At 40.9% G+C, this 21,801-nt stretch overlaps 1 protein-coding gene across 1 annotated transcript in view; it reads left to right on the forward strand.

Annotated features, from left to right (window-relative positions):
* The window catches only part of SLC12A2 (solute carrier family 12 member 2), a 409,553-nt gene that overhangs the window by 297,245 nt on the left and 90,507 nt on the right, over positions 1 to 21,801 (forward strand). Inside the window, exons 19-20 of the mRNA XM_069227287.1 lie at positions 583 to 662; positions 15,957 to 16,097. Coding sequence (XP_069083388.1) covers positions 583 to 662; positions 15,957 to 16,097 — 221 coding nt within the window. The remainder of the gene's footprint in view (positions 1 to 582; positions 663 to 15,956; positions 16,098 to 21,801) is intronic.

The following is a 21,801-nucleotide window of genomic DNA, read 5'->3' on the forward strand; positions in this document are numbered from 1 at the left end:
TGCAGGAAAAACCTCACTGAACCTTTAGTCAACCCGCCTGGTGGTGCGAGGCAGACAGCAATTCCACGTCCTGGGCGTTTGGTCTTATGTGGGAATCCGTTCTCATTATGGCTCCAAGTACAACCTACAAAACGAGCTTGATGTGAGGCACTGCAGAAGACCTGTTCTATTAAGCGAATCTTTAGTAGGGGTGTTTATCCTGAGAGCTCTCAAGTTTGCCGGTCTGTACGTGAGTGACCTATCCAGTTCATGTTTTTTTGCTTTGCATTCTTGGGACTTGTGATTTCATAATGGTTTAAAATAACTACAGATCTCAATGCAGAATGAAAGCCTTTACTGGTCGTGCTACTTACACTTAGACTAGGGAAACGACAAGCTCTTTGTTTCGTGATTTTACAAACACTTGGCTTTTTTTGTTCTGGGCTGCTGCGTGAGCTCCCGTTTCTATAACATGCGATTTTTCTGTAGCCATCGTCATGGGCCCCTGGCGTGTTCATTAATATTGTCAACGTTTAGTTAACTAGTAAAAACGAGGAAAATATTCATGTTTTAGCGCTAAATTATGGCTGTTTTTTCTTTCAGTGATGCATTTGATTTTCAGTACGGCGTGGTCGTCCTCCGATTAAAGGAAGGCTTGGATATTTCTCATCTCCAAGGGCAAGGTACGCTTCCTTTATATTGACATGTTTTCATAATACTGAAAGATACAACGGAACTGCTAAATTGTTCAGCAAACTGTATAAATTGAAATAAATACAGCTGTGTTATTTCCATGTCCGGAGGCTTGTTGCCATCGCGGCCTAAATATGCTTGAAACACGTTTGACAGTTGTAGGACTTTGGTGATGTGCAGACATTGCCAAAAAACTCGAAAGAAATCTGCGATTTTTAGCTGAACCTTGCACCGCACCTCTCGTGATTTAGGCCGCACCATCACAAATAAACCAGCAAAATGTTTGTGCGGGCGTGAGCCATAACCCCCTACAGCCCTTCACTTTTTCGCCCACTTCTTCGTTACACTTATATAAAACATTTGAACGCAGTTGACAGAAGGTCAGCTCTTTAGTTTTTATAAATAGCTCCTGTGTTGTCTTTGCTGAAGAAACCTGGTGTCATGTTTTAGGCATTTATTTAACACACTGATACTCAAAGTGTAGCCCTCTTCACCTTTACATGCGACCTCCTGTGGTACGGTAGCACTAGCCTGTTTACTTAACAAAGAACCAACTTTCGTAAAGATACTAAATACATGGCTAACATTTATTTACAGGTAAACTGAGGTGAAAAAAATGATGCACAGAAGGTGGTCCTGTACCACTTAACTTTAAGACCACCTGCATTTGTAAAGCCATCTTGCAACACGTGTAAAAATATATTAGTTAATTCAAAGTTCAAAAAAGTGCATTTCAAAAGCGTTTCAGTACATCAGATGTATATCAATGCACTGAAGTCTTTTTTTTTTGGTGTGTTTTTTTTTTTTTTTTTTTTTTTAGTGACAGTTTTCAAACATGAAGTTAGAAAGATTCATGCCTCCCCACACTGACACAATGGCAATAGTGATCTAGGAGGCAAGTCACTTGTTATGTGAACACTCTGGTTGGCCTGGGTTGCTATTGTGTATAGAGAGCCTTATAGTTTACTAGATAAAACACAAGAGAAGGTTTAGTACTGGGCACATCTTGAAGTCATATTTCCAGGTACTTTTATGTGATAAAGAAGAATAGAGAAGCAAAGTGAAATCAAACAATTGCTTAGGATCTCACAGTTTAGTGAAGTGGGGAACCCTGGAATGATCCCAGGTGCAATTCAACCACTAGATGCACATGTGTTGCTGCACTACTCCAACCTTAGACCTACCTCTGTGCCTCAAACCTCGGCACCCCAGACCACCAGACTGCTGGAATCAATTTGGACGCTCCGTCCTAATCCTAAAATAGCCAGTGCTGCACAAAACGCATGCTATGGAAAACAAGAAGATTGCTGGTGTTCACATTCATGGAGAAGGGCCAGTGCTCACAAGGTCTTTGGCCGTTTGGTAAAAGTTCATTTTGTACGCTGCCAAAGACCTGTTGTGGGCATACCAAGAACTTGCAGTGGACTTATAGCCTGCCCATTTCTTACCCATTACTTTTATTGCCACTCATTTGCTTGTTTCTTAGTCAGTGGCTTGCTTAGTTTTGTGGGCCGCCGCCGCCCCCCCCCCCCCCCCCCCCCCCAATGCAATATAGCTCCTTACCTTTCTTTAGATTTGGTGACTAACATATATTCACTACTTTATTTATTTTTGAATAACCACTCCATAAATGTGCATGGGATTTCCGGTACTCCCCCTCGTATTTCTTTTGTTTAGCACTCCATGGGTTTTCTAGTTTCTCTCCTTCCCGAGATTCTCCCTCTGCCCTCCATTGTGCGGTCTCCCTCGTGTACTCCTCAGTTTTACCACCTCCCATCACCCCACTGTGTTGCTCTCTCCATTGAGTGCTTCCCCCCATCCCTCCCTCTTTGTTTCTGTTTTTTTGAGGACGGGGGAGCTTTTGCATTTGTTACCGTGCAGCTCTGTACCAAAAAGCACGTTTGCACTTACTAAAAAACATTTTCACACATTCAAGTGCCATCAGTCATCTTATTTTAAATGTGAAAACAAATGACATTAAATGTGTGTACCATTGGAATGACACGGCTGCCAGTTGGAGTGCATCGCACCCTCCCTATCAAGATGTTGTACATCATCCATAGATGCTTTCTATTAATGTTCAATTTGGACTAGATGACATTACATTGTGCATCGGGTATCTTGACCCTCTAGCCTTTGCTGAGCATGGTCGCAGGCCCCAGTAAGCAGTGTCTTTTTACTATTTGAAAACAACTCAGTGAGACCAACTCCTTCCATTGTGCACTAGGGCATACCTCTGATGCTTCCAGCAGGCAGTTTCTTTCACTCACTATTTATAAAACATCAGTCAGCCGCACCATGGGACACCATGATCTTCCACTCCGCTTCCATCAGTGTGAGTGAGTTGTTAAAGACAGGATGGAAACATGCCAAACCAGCAAGGCCGGGCTTTCAGGCAAATATTTACATGTACTGGCGAACTGGCCTATTAGACTTTGTAAGGAAGGCTACACATTTTGTTCAGGGGCGTGTACCCTCTGGAAACTGCAGAAAGCCCCAAGTATATAGGGAAGCATTATTTAGAGATATTTGGTTTAAATGCAGTGGCTTATGGACGCACGGTAAAATAAAATGAGCCTTAAATGTTTTCTGCAACATGAAAATCTATTGACGAACAGCATTCTTTTATGGAAAAAGTATCCTGCAATCCCCGGGGGTGAGGGGTGGGAGAACGACAAGGTCACTATCTTCAATAACAAAGAAAGCTTGGTTTGTAAGCTTAACCAGTCCCAATTTTGAAAATATCCACAATGCTGTATAGAGTACTTCTAAATAAGTACACTGCAGGGCTTTTGTGTGATCTAAAGCTTTATTGCTATACAGTTAGTGCAGTATGAGAGCTATGTTTTTAGTTTTGATGCATATGAGTTTACCTGGATATCGGAGAGTCTCTTACCCTGTTTACACTTGAGGCTGCATGTGCTATCCCACCTGAACCCTTTAATTAATTAACATCTACATTGAGTTTCTAGGTTTGGCTGTCCAAAATAAGTATGCCAACTCCTCCTCTTTTTTTTTTTTGTTTTTTTTTTTGTTTTTTTAAATCTGAATAGCCACACAGCCTGTCCCAAACTGCCACTTTTTCTGTATACAGGTAGTCTTGTAACTCTAAGTGAATTCACTTTTGATGTTAGTGATCTCTGTGTGCCATCACAAAAGAAAGGTTTGAATTATGGGTCGAAAGCTTCGGTTTTTCTGCAGGGGAAACCTCCTTTACCATACACATGCCTTTACCACGTATGCTTTGCCGCTGTCCAGTCTAATTTACAAGAGTTCAAAAATGGAGCTGTACTTAGTCTCTCTACATGAGGGAACTGAACCCAGCATTGCACCTGCTCCCAGGTCAGAGGGAGAGTCACGCCTACTCAATGCTCTACTGTCCGGACATGAACTGCTCAGACCTGATTGTCCTTCACTTCTGCTGACATTTCTCCCTTTTGGGGTGCACAGTTAGGAGTGCCCTCGTCTGTACTCTTTGCAGCCCGAGCAGCACTACTTCTCAAATCATCCCTGCAACGATGTCACTGCCCTCCTTCCTTTGTGTTTACTACAGGCACCCTTGGTGCTGCTGTTTACTGACCTCGGAAGTCCAACTTTACCACGGCCTCTGATGCATAGAGCCCCTTCTAACCACTGCTCTTGTGTCTCATGAGTGCTTAAGCCACATATTCCCCTTTAACACTCCAGCATGCAGGTATGTGTGATAAAAGTGAGTTGAGCTATTGATATTCAAGATTTCTTTTGCTGCTTAGAATAAATACAATTTCTAGGCTGATTGTTATTGAAGATTCTGCTTAAGTTGACCTATCTAGTGTTTGACAATCCCTTTGAAAGAAAAGCTTGTGGCTTGTTCCTTACATCTTACCACGTTAAAGTAAATTTATGTTGATCTGTAGCTTTAAAAAAACTATTTTTTAAGTCATTACACTTTACTAGAATAAGTAGTATCTCTTTTTAAAGAAGACACAGCATCAACGGGACTGCATTATCATTGTCCTGACTGTACCTTACATTATACCCCACATCAACCTCCAAGAGGAAGCGTTGATTGTTTTGACATAGTTACCACCTGAAAGTCAAAGCCTTACCTAGGGTTACTTAGCAATTCAGTGAGCTTGCAATAATATAATTGTCTTTGCTTCCAATGATATCCGATAATACTTGTCTCAAGGATTGCTCAGTTGACTCGTGAGTTTTGGAGAACTGTCCGTAATACCTCCATATTCCTCCTTCCCAGTTACTAGGGTTCCTTTGTTAACCAGGTGGAGTATTTACCTCTATTTCATGTGAAGAATAGTTTCCCTGTACCTCATGGAAATGCACTACTTGTCCCTTTTCCTGGTTATCACTTAGTAAACCAAACTCTAGCTGCACCAATCTGCCTTTCACATCCTGAGTGTAGCCACTTTGGACTGATCTAACCTAGAATGGGTGCTAGGGTTGAGCCTGTGGAAAAGGAACGAAAGGACAAGATTTCCAACATCATGATTAGAGGAACATTTCTTATTTTATCACCAGCCCACATATTAGCTTGTGTAGAGTAGACGTTCACTAGGGCCAAAACCTTTTCTCTTGGTTGTGTTTCTTCAAGGCTGTGGATAAGCTGGGGGATCTTGAAGAATCGTTAATCCTATGATCTGACTAAAATAGTTTGTGGAACTCAATTTAGGCACTAGCTGACCCCTAGCTGCCAAGAAAACTTGAATTAAGATCACATAATAACAGATACTGAGCAGCTACGATGTTTATACAACTGACCAGGGAAGGTGGTGCAGGAGTGATAACAGCAGTGAGCAGTAACTGATTGTTTCTGCAGTGAAAAGAGGCAGGGGGAAAGAAGTGCCCAGGCAGGGGAAGTGAAGTTAAATATGCACTGTTTTGCATATGCATTGTATAGGAGTAATTCCTATGTGGAGTACTACTTTGTGCATGCTGAAACTCACTTTTTTCTGTCTTCCACTATTTTGAGTGTGAACCCTTAAAATAACTTTGAAAATATGAAACATTGTTGTTCTGTTACTGCGCTCTGTAGACAAGACACCAACTATTCTTTCTTTTGCTGAAGTCATCCATTGCTTTCTTCCAGTATGACCCTAGTTTTACTTGGTGGCATTTTGTGGTAATGTGATGTTACTAAAACTTCAGCAATAAGATCTGAACGTACTTATTTGCCAAGTTACCTCACCAACTCAGACCATTTCCGTCAGAATGCCAGTCTGATCTTAGCTCATTTGTAAATTGTATTTACTTTGGCTGCCACCTGATTTTTTGACTGACCTGTGTTAATACAAATTGTTATAAAATGGAGTTTCAAAGTTTACTAAGAACACCTGCACACTGACCCTTGAGATATTTGCAATGGTACACGATGTTTTAAAATACATTACCTAGTGCTTAAAGGCTGTAAGAGCATTTTGCATTCTATACTGATCACAGACTCTTCTAGCATCTTCTGTTTTCCTAGATGGATAATTTAAACCACCATTTTTAATTGCTTGTTATCAAATGTCTTACTAGTCTTTGGCCCTATAACACTTAATATACATTGAGCTGGTGTTATTTACATTGTCATGCATATTACCTCTCACCACTTATAGAGTACACCTTAATAGTAATACTTTAGGTACCTAGTTGGAATGCAGTAGTATCATTGGCTCTAAGACGCCTATTACAAGCAACAGGTGGCACACCTGATAAAGCCCAGAATTCAGACAGCCGCTGGATTGCCAAGAAAATGCCTCACAACTATCTTCTCTGGAAAATAGATTTCTCCTTGTTGACTTCTGTAAATAGCTTAAAACAAGATTTCAACATTTTATTCCTGGTGACATCATAAAAATTTCAACCGAAGACCATTTCCAACTTTAACAAATTGAGCAGGCTTCAACGCTTGGACAAATTCAGAAATCTGCAATCAGCCTTGAAACTAGTTATGAATTGAACACTAGTCAAGTGGCAGAAAAAAACAACCTGTTGTCAGTGTTGTTACTCAAATCCTCCATACTGAGAGAACTTTGCTCTTCCTAAGGACCATTTTCCAACATCCAATTAACTGATAAGGACCTCATAGGCCTGCAGTAAAAATAAAAAATAAGTTTAAAATAAAAAATAAAAAATGCTGCACTTGTTTTTGGTCAAACTAAAACATGGAAAATGTATTTTATTTAAAACAAAATGAAGACAAATATTTCCAGAGAAAAAAGTTGACCGAAGAGATGAAATTATGGAGAAAATTATCATTAGTCACATTGTTTCCCTTCTCTTTTTTTATTTTTTTTAAATTACCACTGATTGTGATTTGTAGTTTTTTTTTCCTCTCGAGGAACTTATCTTAAAACACAGCTTAGAATCAACTTTATAGTCTTTAAGATTTTGATGATGACTCTTCTTCTAATAGACCACATGCAAGTTTTCTCATAGCATGGTTATTTATTTTATTGTAATCCACACTTTGCTATGCATGTTCTCCTATGTGGTTTCTAAAAGCTAACCTCCTAAAATGGAACATCTTATTCTCTTGCCTGCTGTTACCCAGAAAACTTAACTCTCCTTTTCATTTTCAGGGATTCACCATTATAAGGTAATAGGGCATTCAGTTTCTGTAATGTAGCTAATTAAACGTCAGTGTCCTAATTGTTTTTGTCTGAAATGTTTCCAAGGGTAGCAAAGTGAAACAGAGTAGTCACTGTGGATTTACAATAATTAATTACAGCTATTAAAGTTTTTTTTAGTGCTAGCTAAGGTTGTGCAAGTCCTAAATGAAATACTAGCAGTCTGCTGGATCTTTGGACTCAGTGAAAAGTGGGTAATGAGATTTTATTCGACACAGATCAATAACAGGAGAAAGATAAACAATTTTAAACATCGTAACCAGTTTGACCACTGAATTTAAACTCCAAACTGAATCACATTCCTAAGCTTTATTACAACCTCAAAGCCAATATAACGTAAATGGTGTGCAAAACTAAGTAATAAACATACATGTAAACCTTAGGCTGACCAAAACGTCTAAAGAGATTAAGCCTACTAAACATCAATACTATTAAACACTCCAAGAGAATAACACAAATTAGCATAACTATGATATGCACGTCAAAGTTCGATTTCAAAGCAGATGATGGGGACATCAGTAAATCATCAGACTCAATAACAGTCAGTTTCTGGGGCCTGGCCATCCTTATTTCTATTACGAACTTGCATGTGTGGGGACGGGCTAACACATGGACAAAAACAAAAAGTGACAAAAATAATTTGGAAAATCATCTAACTAGGGAAACGCTATCGAACTACACCTGGTATAATCATCTAAGCTGAAAAGGAAACAAGAAAAACCATAATGCAGATTATATACTTTTCCTAATGGGACAGCAGACGGGAAAGATTTGTCGGTCCAGAGCGTTCACAACTTCTCAGCCTCAGTAGACAGCAGCATCAGGGGCAGAGCAGAACTCAAGCTGCACATAGGGCAAATCAACAGTTGATAATTTATTGGGCATATCAGTACTGAACAGCATAAGTAAATGGGGCAAATAGAAAATATGACTTGGATTCTTCTGGAGACATCTAAGGGTCATATGGATTCAGGAGAGAGAGAGTAGTATTACAGCAAGAGCTTACAATTAAGATTCACTACAAGTTTGAAAAGTCTCTCCCTAACTATAAATGTTGATAGAATTCTTATTGGTCTTCTGGAGACTTATCTTGCACAAATGGATCAATATCCAATGAAAATTGATGCCCATCAGGTTTGCAACTATGCCAGATTTTCCTTAGTGAAGGACGAAGTTATCTTGACGAGTTCATACAGTTGCGCCAAAATATAACCTTTAGAGAGAGTTTGAAACTTGGGGTTCCTTTCCTGGGCTTTTACAATATGATTCTTAAAGTTATCATTTGACTTCAATCATGCTTCCTGTCTTGTTCGATCGCTAGAACAAATATTGTTACAATTGTTTTGTTAAAACATGGATTTTGCCTTCAATACAATAGGACATTCTCTAATTTATCAGCAACCTAGGAAATAATTCTGGTCAAGGAGAACAGAATGAATTAGCACTTTTCCACTACTGCTGCAAAAAATGAATTTTCAGGCCTAGTAACATGTAACTCATGTTAGTAAATTCATTTAAATCGATTTAAGTATGATTAATTCATGTTCATTTAATACTCATAATATACTTTATCTCTATGGTATCTCTATAAAATATCTTTACATTAATTTATGTCAAAAGTTTACTAAAATATAAATGCACAACATCCTTCATGGCAAAATGTGATGTCAAACAAATGGAGGGCACGATCTCTCCCATAATTTCTCTGTTAGGCTTTTAAATGAAGTTTGTAAGTCGCCATATGCTAACTTTCATGCCACTAATATATTAGTAAATTTTTATCTCAATCAAGTGTATTAAATGAATCGTGAATGTCCCTCTGCTAAGGTCCAGAGCAATTCAGATTCTCACCTTAAATACAATGCTTACTGGAAGAGATGCTTAATGCAATTTCCGTTTGCCAAGTCCTGTCATGTGCAGGGTTTAAATAACTTTTTTCCTTGGTATTATTTTCCTCTTGGTTCCTTTTTGTAACATTTGTATTTGGAATCATGTACTTAAGACTGCATTTTATTGCAGGGAGCCTTCATAATTTTCTGTAAGATCAAACCTTTCTGTTGCTGATTGTCTTCATTTTGTGTCAATTCACAACAATGCTCAACTTACATTATGGATTTTCTCAATTTTTTAGGTCTGACGTTAGCCAAGACCTTTTGACTGTTAATAAAGTAATCTACATAATTTACTTATAAGGGACTTCCACTCAGCCTTTTTCCTTCAATTGTCTGTGACGCACATTATTCTTCCCCCCTCGCCTCCTACAATATAAATCATTGGACAAAGGAAGCGTGCATCCTCACAGCAAATACCTTTCTGTAATGCCACAAACTACTGTGGCAATGTGTAATTTTTAAAATCTTTTCACATTGCTGAGGGCTCGGCATCTCCCCTGACACTGCTACCGGGCCATTCATGTGTGCGCATAGGTAATTTTTTTTTTTTTATTATTTTTTTTTTTTTTAACAAAAACATCCCAAACCAAAGGACATCCTATGCTTGTGCATGCACCCGCATGCAAGAGCAACTACCTTTCAATACTTTCTATTTCAGTGAACCCAAGTCAAAGATGGCCACTTATGCTTCTCTGTGGGCATGCACGGGTAGCCATTTTTAAATTGTTTTATACAGGTAAAGTAATAATCAAAGATGGATAGTCCATAATTGTGCTCATAGACGGTCACAATGTAATGTTTTTTTTTTTTTGTAATTAGTTTTTTAATATATTATCAGCCTTCACGTTAAAGACTAGGTCTATGAAGAGCAGAATTGTGCATCTATTTCTTTAGAATTTGTCTAAAAGAAAAAATATAGAACTATTTTTAAGACCCCTATTTTAAAGCTGTGCTCATTTTGATGGTGGTTTACTTTATCTTGGCACTGATGGAAACTTTTGGTACGTGTTTAATGTGATGCAGAAATACCTGTGGAAGTTTGGCATCCAATGAAGTCTGTCTTTATTTACTGAAGAAACCTGTCACTGGTAGTCTTACGACATCCTCCGAAAGCCATAATGGTTGAATTGTAATAGCTGCCAGGCATGTTGTAAGAACTACTTTACAAGATTTTAACTCTTTGGATTGAATCGTTTTAGAAATTGAAAATACATGGTTGCACAAAAGTGGTTTCTGCAGTTCATACTAGATTTCTGCTCTATCTTTGATGTAGAGGATCACTAGACTTGCATCATACTTTTATCAGGTCAAACCTAATCTTTGTGTCTGACTCTTACACGCATCCAGGTGCAAAACAGACTAAAAAAGATTTCATAACACTTGAGGTGGTATGGCACTGGCGTCCTGATTGAAAGAAGTGCAAGATACATACCAGTCTAAACTTCGGGTCGTCAGTGTTTTTTTTTTTTTTTTTTTTTTTTGGTGTAGTAATCTGCATATTCAGTGTTTAGTAGCTGCTGCCTGTTGGGGCTATTCTCAGCTGTGAGTTCTTGAGCAGCTGGCTGCTGTGTGTGTTTGCCTCTTAACGATTGAAGATCATTACCATATGCTACATAGTGTGACTTAGTTATATATTTCAGTGGCATTAGCTGGCCATACCGACTTAACCAGCTGAAAGAATTGTATGATTTCAGTCACTGCTAAGAAGGTTCAGGTTGAATGTTGAGGCATTTGTCCATCGCAACACTAGACCTTAATTTTAGAGTGGGGTCTGCAAAATATATTTTTTTTAGTTATTTCATTCTTAGAGATGCAAAAATGTTCAGCCCATCTTATGGACGGATACGACCCTAAGAAATGCACTGTTTATGTGAATGTTCACATGTTCTGTGACCCCTTCTGTGGTGCACATTTGAATTCCTACTTGAAGATATTTCACTAAGGCGACTTGTTGTGCATTGAAGGCCAGGCTGTCCTTTCCCAGTGGTGTTGGACAATATTAAGGGGCTACAGTAGGTGAGCAGGACAAGATCAGTCTACATGAAACGTATGCATCAAGTCTCCTGTGGTTTTTCAATGTAAATAGCATAACATTACACAGTCAGTCAGCATCCCCCAAACCAGTGTCACATGTCTTGAAATTCGTCCGTACAGTAAAATCCTAGCACTAACCATCCACCAATGGTGGTTTACTTTATCTTGGCACTGATGGCAATTTCTGGTACTTGCCTAATGCAATGCAGATATACCTGTTTAAGTCTGTCATCCGAAGAAGTCTTTCTTTATTTACTGAAGAAACCTGCCACTGGTGTTCATATGACAAAAGTGGTGTCTACAGTGCCCTTAGACATGCCATGTTTGGCATTCTCCCCATCTTCTGCAGGGTCATTCTACCGTGTACAGCTCGCATAGCTGTGCCAGGCCGAACCGTGCTCGTATCACCACCTCTTTGGGGCTTGTAGTGCCTCCTCCTACTCTTCTTCCTCAATTCAAATCAAACTGGTCTTAGACTAGTCTCCAGGTCTATTTTAGCCGTTGATGGCACCCCAGGGAATTGTTTTTTAGTACAGGAAGGAGATGGCTCCCTTAGGGAGAGGTTCTTCCAGCACCCCCTCTTGATGTTTAGTGGTTTAGTGGTTTCCTTCAAGAAGTCACTGAGATCAAATTTTGTTGTGGCATTGATATTTTTTATATTTTCCAGCACGGATAAACATTTTGTGCTACAGAAGAAGCAAATAAGTAACATTTTTAAGGTGAAATGAAAGCTGGTGGAAATATTTTTGATTTTGCAGAATTGAGCATGTGTGCAGCTTGGGAAAATGCCATGTGAACATCAGTACTTGCAAGCAAAATTCCACATGGAACACTGGTGTGAAAAACAGGCTCAGAAAATGCAACAGCAGAATATTGTAGATAGAAAAATATTGCCATCAGAAATATTGGTTTTGGAGAACACATCTTAGGAAGACTGATTTAGAGGGAAAATGTCTCTTAAGAATTCCATAACCATGAGAATGCCCATCTTTAATAATGTGGAAAAAGGACTGACTTTCCCCACCTACATGAAATATTGCCCCTCGGCTAATTAAAAAGGAACAAAAATGCGACTCTGGATACAGAACCCCAATGAGTGCTTCCCCCGAATGTGTACTTGTTAAAGTACTTTTTGGTCTTCAGGAAACCATTTTCAGGCACTGTGCAGAGAGGAAATGGCTATGGAAACTTTGCAATGGCATCCCAGCACACTTGGTGCCATAAATTAAATGTCCATAGAATGCTATGGTAATACCAGCTTGGTGATATACCAGCCCGGATGATGCCCTCTGAACTACATACGCTTAACCCTCTTCACTTCCCGATGGGCGTTTGCTAGGGGACATACCATGCAAGTAAGTTAGAGTGAAAACTGTGCCCACAGTGCATGTCTCCCTTGTGAGCCCAACACCCAAACTAATTACTGTGGCCTCCCTTGCTCTAAAGCACTCAGAAGGGCATTTGTCTTACCATAGTGTGAGAGCGCGCTGTATGGCTCTAGATCACTTTCATCATCAGAGTAGTGCTGTTCTGTAGCTTCTGCCACTGCTCATACAGTTCCTCCTGTCATGAGCAGTACGACTATCTAGCATTAACTTCTAAGCACCCCTCACCCACAGTGTAATAGGACTTCGACTTGCCACATTCTAGATTTCCCAGGTTTAGCCCTTTTTAGGTTTTGCTTGAGAAGTCTTATGTTACAAAAAAATTAAAAAAATAAAAAATCTTTAAAGGGACAAAGAGCCTCCCCTACTTTGCCCCTTACTTACCTGAAGTTCCTGTTTGTTCATTCCAATGTCACTTGAACTTAATAGCTTTTTATTGACAAGCAGGTCACTTCCTACTCGTCTCCTTACTGTTCTGCTTTTGCCGTTGCATGGAGTGTTTTTTTGTTATTGGTTACTTTGATAGTGTTTATATGCTAAAAGATTACATGAACGCAAGTCGCGTTGAAATGTGTGTGAACATGTCTGCCATCTTGCAATGAAGTATCAAGTGCAGATGTAAAGCAAGCAGGGAGTGGGCTCATTATGTTGTGTTTTTCATTACTTAATTACATTTCTGATTAATGCAGTTCAAAATATTAAAACAAAACTAATTGTTTCTGAAGTTACCACTGCCATTTTTATAGATAAGTAATTTGTATAATTTGGCGACGTTTTATTTCAAATTGTTACTCTGTGACTTATTAACAAGTATTCACAAGTGTAGTTATCTTGCAGGCGCTAGGGTCATGATTTGAATGGTACAGCAAGTGCAGAGGCACCAGGGCCAAAAGTTTTCTGAACTCCTCCTCTAAACACCAGATATTGCTATAACTTACTATTAAACAGGCAGTCACAAGTAGTTATGTTGCAGGCAATAGGGTCATGACTTGAATAGTGCAGCAGGTGCAATGCAGTCCAGCGAGGGGTCGGGCTAGGCGCACAGCCCCTAGTGTGACTATAAGGGGACACTCTCCCTCCTGGAATCTGAGGCCAGTAGCCTTAGATGTTGGGGCCTCCGCGAGGTATTTCCTTGCCACAGGTAGGCCCCTTCAATAAATCCTTCCCACTCTCTTAATGAGAGTGGATTGTTTGTGCAATGCATGACGTTTAGGGATCCTAGGCTCTGAAGAATGCCCCCAGACCTTCCTTGACTCATTGTAGAGGGCAGAAACATGTCGGCCATTTTTTAGATAGGTGACCCAGTGAGTCCTTACTCTCACCTTGGTGTCCCACCCTTGTTTTTAATACACCAGCAGACACCACTATTAAAAGTGTAGATTACACACCGGTAACTGCCTAGATGTTTTTATATCTTCCCCTAGCTTAGCTGGATCCCACTAACTCCAGGTAAAAATTATTTACGCACTTCCTCCCGTTACTTTAACGGTGAGGTTGAGTCCGCCCAGGTGGCACTGTCCTACCTGGGTGGGGCTAGGTGGTCAAATGATGAAGCATGACACTATATAGTGTGTGAGACCACCTAGTCCTTAAAGGGAATACCCCCCCCCCCCCCATCCATCACCATCCCACAGCACTCCCACTCCACGTTTTTGACACCCAGCGATGTCTAGGAGCCCGTGGATAATGTCCCATGGTTATAGCTCCGTATCATTAGTGAAACCCCATACCTTTTTGTGTTTTTTGGCAATGGCACAAGAGCCAAAAGTTGTCATAACTCCTCCAAGCACCAAATATTGCTGTATTTACTGCTAAACACGCAGTCAAAAGTGCAGTTATCTTGCAGGCATTAGGGTCATGATTTGAATGGTGTAGCAGGTGCAGTGGCACCATGCCCAAAACGTATGAGAACCCCACTAAACACAAATTATTACTAAATGTTACTTCTAAACAGACAGTCACACGTGCAGTTATCTTGCTCGCATTAAGGACATGATTTGAATGGTGCAGCAGGTGCAGTGGCACCAGGGTCAAAAGTTGTCATAGCTCCGCTAAATACCAAATATTGCTATATTTTATGACTAAACAGGCAGTCACAATTGCAGTTACCTTGCAGTTAAAAGGGGCATGCTTTGAATGGTGCCGCAGGTGCAGTGGCACTTCACTAACTACACATTGATGTACTCTAGTACAATGCCATATTAAATAAGGTACAAATTACAAGTTTGGAACCCTCCGATATTAATTCAGCATACATCACAAAACTATTAACAGTTTAATTTAAAACAAACATTATTATAACCCTTTTCTAATATTTATAATCCAGTTAGTAAGATAGAATGCACAAGAAAAAATAAAGGTGACACCTATTGGCTTTGCCAATGCTTGTTTGTGGTCTGGCACTAATACACTTTGATTAGCAATCTATCTATGATGATGGTTCCACACAATGGGTATTTAAAAAAAATCCAACAGCCTTACATCTTTCTTCCTCCAATTGATACTAGTCTTGGGTGATGTGGCAGGGTGTTTAATTGGTTAAACTACCACGGAGCTCTCAGTGAACGCAGAGATGCCCAAGATGAGATAAAGTTGATCTTAAATGTATGCAGCTAGCAGGACTGTTAATTTTGAGCTTGGCGTCCGTGAGTCTGTTTAGATCTCCTGAACACCACAGACTACACAGTACCTGGCAGGGAAGCCTCACATAGTTGATACAGAATGCAGAAGTCTTTTTGGGGACCAGAACATCATGAGCCGGGCGCCTTTTCAGAGGTGATAACATGGGAGCACATTCTTGATCAACACCCGATGCAACTTTTTTTCTAGCCTGAAAAACAGCCTGGGGTAAATCGGCAAAAAGTCGGGATGCCACGTTGGGTTTGTTTGCGCTTACTATAGCAGTCTGTCGAAGGCACAATTAAGGTTTTTGGTGGCACAATCTCTGAAGCTGTACTGACTAAAGTCACGACAACTGTTTGGAAAAGCATAGCGATATCCTGTGCTTCTTTTGGAGAAGCCACGCTTATTTATCTTAAAACTACTTAAAAATTAAATACTGAAGTAATTTGGAGATTATTCTGAAGACTGATTATTTATAGTCCTACATATTACTTCTCCTATTCTAAGGCCTTTTTTTCTTATTGTATGGATTGATGGCAGCAAAGGAGTTTGAGAATCAAACTCACTGACTTTTCTACGCTGCATTGCACAACTGTGTGAATAGTAGGTTCATTAAAAATCAAACAACCCATTCAGTGAGCTTATTTACGAATTGTATAGATTGCTTGTAAATGTTAGGAATGTGTTATATAGCATTAAAATATAACAGTTTATATAATAAACTTTTATTCTACTTGCAGAAGAGCTTTTATCATCTCAAGAAAAGTCTCCAAGCTCCAAAGATGTTGTAGTGTCAATAAATTACAGCAAGAAAGCCGAAGCCGAGGCCTCTAAACCGTTCTCTTCTTTATCTGCAGACAAAAGTCCTGTCATGCAGAAAGGTAATTGTAATGAAAAACAAATTCATCATTGCCTTGATAATTTATGATTTAGGTGGATTACCAGAATTTACTAATAATGCTAAATGTGTCTAAAGACCTGTAGCTAGATTGTAGATGGTAAATTGCAAAATGAGTCACCATGCCATTTCAAATATTGATTAGTTTTATAACTGTAGGAAGTTGGCTCTGTATGTGCTATTCCAAAGTAAGGAATAGCATGCACAGAGTCCAAGGGTTCCCCTTAGAGGTAAGATAGTGGCAAAAAGAGATAATACCATTGCTCTATTTTGCGGTAGTGTGGTCGAGCAGTAGGCTTATCAAAGGAGTAGTGTTAAGCATTTGTTGTACATACACACAGGCAATAAATGAGAAAACACACACTCCGAGACAATTCCAGCCAATAGGTTTTTGTATAGAAAAATACCTTTTCTTAGTTTATTTTAAGATCTACAGGTTCAAATTCTACATGTAATATCTCATTTGAAAGGTATTGCAGGTAAGTACTTTAGGAACTTTGAATAATTACAGTAGCATATATACTTTTTACATAAAACACATTTAGCTGTTTTAAAAGTGGACACTTAGTGCAATTTTCACAGTTCCTGGGGGAGGTAAAGTATTGTTAGTTCTTGCAGGTAAGTAACCCACCTACAGGGTTCAGATTTGGGTCCAAGGTAGTCCACCGTTGGGGGTTCAGAGCAACCCCAAAGTTACCACACCAGCAGCTCAGGGCCGGTCAGGTGCAGAGGTCAAAGAGGTGCCCAAAACACATAGGCTTCAATGGAGAGAAGGTGGTGCCCCGGTTCCAGTCTGCCAGCAGGTAAGTACCCACGTCTTCGGAGGGCAGACCAGGGGGGTTTTGTAGGGCACCGGGGGGACGCAAGTCCACACAAAAAGTACACCCTCAGCAGCGCAGGGGCGGCCGGGTGCAGTGTGTAAACTAGCGTCGGGTTCCCAATGGGAGTCAATGGGAGACCAAGGGGTCTCTTCAGCGGTGCAGGCAGGCAAGGGGGGGGCTCCTCGGGGTAGCCACCACCTGGGCAAGGGAGAGGGCCTCCTGGGGGTCACTCCTGCACTGGAGTTCCGATCCTTCAGGTGCTGGGGGCTGCAGGTGCAGGGTCCTTTCCAGCCGTCGGGATTTTAGAGTCAGGCAGTCGCGGTCAGGGGGAGCCTCGGGATTCCCTCTGCAGGCGTCGCTGTGGGGGCTCAAGGGGGACAACTTTGGTTACTCACAGTCTTAGAGTCGCCGGAGGGTCCTCCCTGAAGCGTTGTTTCTTCACCAGTCGAGTCGGGGTCGCCGGGTGCAGTGTTGCAAGTCTCACGCTTCCTGCGGGGATTTGCAGGGGTCTTTAAATCTGCTCCTCTGTAACAAAGTTGCAGTCTTTTTGGAGCAGGGCACCTGTCCTCAGGAGTTTCTTGTCTTTCTTGAAGCAGGGCAGTCCTCTGAGGATTCAGAGGTCGCTGGTCCTGGGGAAAGCGTCGCTGGAGCAGGTTTCTTTAGAAGGCAGGAGACAGGCCGGTCGGACTGGGGCCAAAGCAGTTGGTGTCTTCTTTCTTCTTCTGCAGGGGTTTTCAGCTCAGCAGTCCTCTTCTTCTTGTAAGTTGCAGGAATCTATATTCTTAGGTTTAGGGAAGCCCTTAAATACTAAACCTAAGGGCGTGTTTAGGTCTGGGGGGTTAGTAGCCAATGGCTACTAGCCCTGAGGGTGGGTACACCCTCTTTGTGCCTCCTCCCAAGGGGAGGGGGTCACATTCCTCTCCCTATTGGGGGAATCCTCCATCTGCAAGATGGAGGATTTTTAAAAGTTAGTCACTTCAGCTCAGGGCACCGTAGGGGCTGTCCTGACTGGCCAGTGACTCCTCCTTGTTTTTCTCATTATCTCTCCTGGACTTGCCGCCAAAAGTGGGGGCTGGGTCCAGGGGGCGGGCATCTCCACTAGCTGAAGTGCCCTGGGGCATTGTAACACGAAGCTTGAGCCTTTGAAGCTCACTGCTAGGTGTTACAGTTCCTGCAGGGGGGAGGTGTGAAGCACCTCCACCCAGAGCAGGCTTTGTTTCTGTCCACAGAGAGCACAAAGGCTCTCACCGCATGGGGTCAGAAACTCGTCTCTCAGCAGCAGGCTGGCACAGACCAGTCAGTCCGGCACTGAACAATTGGGTAAAATACAGTGGGCATCTCTAAGATGCCCTCTGTGTGCATTTTTTAATAAATCCAACACTGGCATCAGTGTGGGTTTATTATTCTGAGAAGTTTGATACTAAACTTCCCAGTATTCAGTGTAGCCATTATGGAGCTGTGGAGTTAGTTTTTAACAGACTCCCAGCCCATATACTCTTATGGCTACCCTGCACTTACAATGTCTAAGGTTTTGCTTAGACACTGTAGGGGCATAGGGCTCATGCACATATGCCCTCACCTGTGGTATAGTGCACCCTGCCTTAGGGCTGTAAGGCCTGCTAGAGGGGGGTGACTTACCTATGCCACAGGCAGTGTGAGGTTGGCATGGCACCCTGAGGGGAGTGCCATGTCGACTTAGTCATTTTCTCCCCACCAGCACACACAAGCTGGCAAGCAGTGTGTCTGTGCTGATTGAGGGGTCCCTAGGGTGGCATAAGACATGCTGCAGCCCTTAGAGACCTTCCCTGGCATCAGGGCCCTTGGTACCAGTTACAAGGGACTTACCTAGGTGCCAGGGTTGTGCCAATTGTGGAAACAATGGTACATTTTAGGTGGAAGAACACTGGTGATGGGGCCTGGTTAGCAGGGTCCCAGCACACTTCTTAGTCAAGTCAGCATCAGTATCAGGCAAAAAGTGGGGGGGTAACTGCAACAGGGAGCCATTTCTTTACAATAACCTTATAATGTTTTAGCCTATTTAGAAGCCTAGCCTTTCCAACCTAATTTGCATAAGAGAAAAACTACACCGCTAGTCCTGTCAATGGAAATGCGCTTCGATAGGTGGTGGCAATACTCTGCAATTTTAGTTGATGCAACACTGTTTTGAACCAGATATTTTAGATACTTCTATTGGCATTGCTACAGTGGGGAAGGGGGTGGGATTTAGGAAAGAGTTCCTTATTGAGCAGTAGTATCTTAACATCTTGAATTTGCTGGTCAGTATCCACTGCCATTGACCATCCCCATTTCACTCGCAATGTTTTGTTGTCTTGTATTTTAGCCAAATTTTCTGTTCCAAGTGTGTTTCCTGTCTTAAATTAAAAAAAGAATAACTTTCTCAGCTGTGTCACTTTAAAAGTACCGAAAATTACAGTCTTTTAGGATAGTGCTCTTGAACTAATTTACGATTGAACTCGGTAATCTTCGTTTTTTGTCATTTGTTGGCTTCATGTAAATAAAAACATGTTCCTTCGGAACCACTAATGTTTGTTCTGTGGGAAGTAGTTTCCAACTCTCTGGCTGTGAAATATAAATTAAGTATTTCTGTGGGTAAAGTATAGCATGGTAAAGGGTTTAATAAGGTCTTCTGTAAGGAGCGTTTAAGCGTCTCTATAATTGAAATAGGTCCACTCTGTTCCTGAATATTTGGAGAGTGATGATTCCCAACAAAGAGTCTGTGTAGTACAGACCGTTTGGACATGCATTCAATTTTTGGGCAGGAGTTCACTTCGTTCAACCCTTCTTTGGCTCAATGTGCCACAAGCCATTCATGCTACAATAGAAACGCCAGGTGGGATCAGTGTTGTGGGACATCGCCCATTAAGTTAAAAAAAAGACTGTCACAGAAGGGGGAAAACCCTTGTTGAAATATATTTTTATATAACTCGGATTCCTTTTAGAGAACAAACAGCTGCTGGGTATTTTTGCCCCATATCGTGTCTCGTGTGCAGAATAAATAACTAATTTTTCTTTGTCCGAATCATCTGGCTCTGAACCTTTCAGACAAAAGCAGGTCTTGGCACAGAAGGAACGTGCCTGATGCATGTGGAAGTAAAATGACCTGAAATTGGTAGCCTAATCAATGTCCTCTCTTAGAGATTTATAATCAGTCAGTCAGTACAAACTTTGTTCGGTTTTTGAACAAACCATAAAAGCACCACGATAAAAACTATTCACACAGATATCAAGTTACGAGAAAATGTGCAAAACAGTGCACTATGTTATACATACAAAAACATGGATGCAAAAAATGGACATATACTAAAAATTTATAAAAAAAATTAATAAACAGTCAACAATACACAGAAAAGCAAATATACACAGCAAAAGTGACAAAAAGCAGATTAGAAGAATCAATTATAAACATAATGGGTTACAAATCACACTATTCCGCAATCTCACAGCTTATTTCAAGAAGCTAAGTACATTCAAGATTATATTTCCAGACAGCATTTGGAGATACATAAGAGCTGATTGAACTTGGGAAAAGTTTGCCCTCTTTAAAATAGTGACAATAGAAACCTTTCTGGTGCTCACATAGAAATTACAAAACATGGTAAACTGTAAGGTGTCCTGTAGAGACACATTCTCGCAGCTGCAGGGTCCAAGTGTATGACTCCTAGATTCACACTGGGAAAACGCTAGTAAGAAGTGCACCAATTCAATCCCATACCTGGTGAGTAAAAATCAGTCCTACTTACCGATAAGTAAGGCTTTATGTCAGAAACTGTCTTCAACAAAAAAATGTTTGCGCATGCGCAGCTTGGTTCTCTGTCCATTGCTCCTCACTGCACAAATCTTTCAGCTTTCTATGATCCTCCTTGATTATGTGCTCGGGTGTGTTAAAAAGCTCTAACCTAACTAGACCCTGCAGTGTTTCCTTAATATATTTAAGCCAGGGAATATAGTGGGCTTCCTCCAGGACCAAACAGTCGTTTACAATCTTTTTTTCAGTACCATTTCAAACCTAGACCAGATGTCTACTCAAAGTAAGAGAGAACGAAATGCCACAATATCTAATATATACCCAACTCCCAGTTCTTCATGGATCAAAAAGGTGGGGGGCACACTGCACAGCACATAATTTGCAGCAAAAAGGTGTTTTTAACCGTCTTCAATTCGGTCTGCTTAACGTATCCCCCACACCTCCCTCCCATATACGGCCTGGGTTAGACATTTAGCTCTCCACTTGCAACAAAGTCCTAATAGGGCGTTTCCCTAGTCATGCGGCAAAATAAAAAACTGCAGCATTGGCCAGACACAAATTCCTTCTTTCTCCTGTTCACCAAAGGATGCTATGACAAAGATGAATCAAGCAGTAAACCCAAATAAGAGAAGACTCTAGTTTTCGGGAAGGTGCTGGTGCCTATATTGAATGATTTCATTTTAGTGGAACGAGGTCTGACCGCTATAACAAAAGATTTATTGACATTAACCGATAAATCAAGATTATCCATAAAAATTGTAAAGGAGACCAGTGGGGACTGTTAACCTACTGCCGTCTTAGCCATTATGACTGCATCATTGGCATATAAAAGCACTGGTAGCTGATGAGACCCCACCTGTGGACAATCTGCCTTACTGGCGATCAGGACCTGTTCCAGTTGATTCATATATAAATTAAATAGGAAAGGGCCAAGAAACAACCTTGACACCCCTTACAGATGTTAAAGCAACGCATGCTTTTCAAATCTTTTGAGTACTGCACTGCCACCGTATTCTTATGTAGATCCCTTAAAAAAAGGACTAAGTCCCACTCCACACCCTTGACCAGCATGATATGCCATAGTTTATCTCTGCTTACCC

This window comes from Pleurodeles waltl, chromosome 1_1 (genome assembly GCF_031143425.1).
Source record: "Pleurodeles waltl isolate 20211129_DDA chromosome 1_1, aPleWal1.hap1.20221129, whole genome shotgun sequence".
NCBI classification, from domain to species: domain Eukaryota; kingdom Metazoa; phylum Chordata; class Amphibia; order Caudata; family Salamandridae; genus Pleurodeles; species Pleurodeles waltl.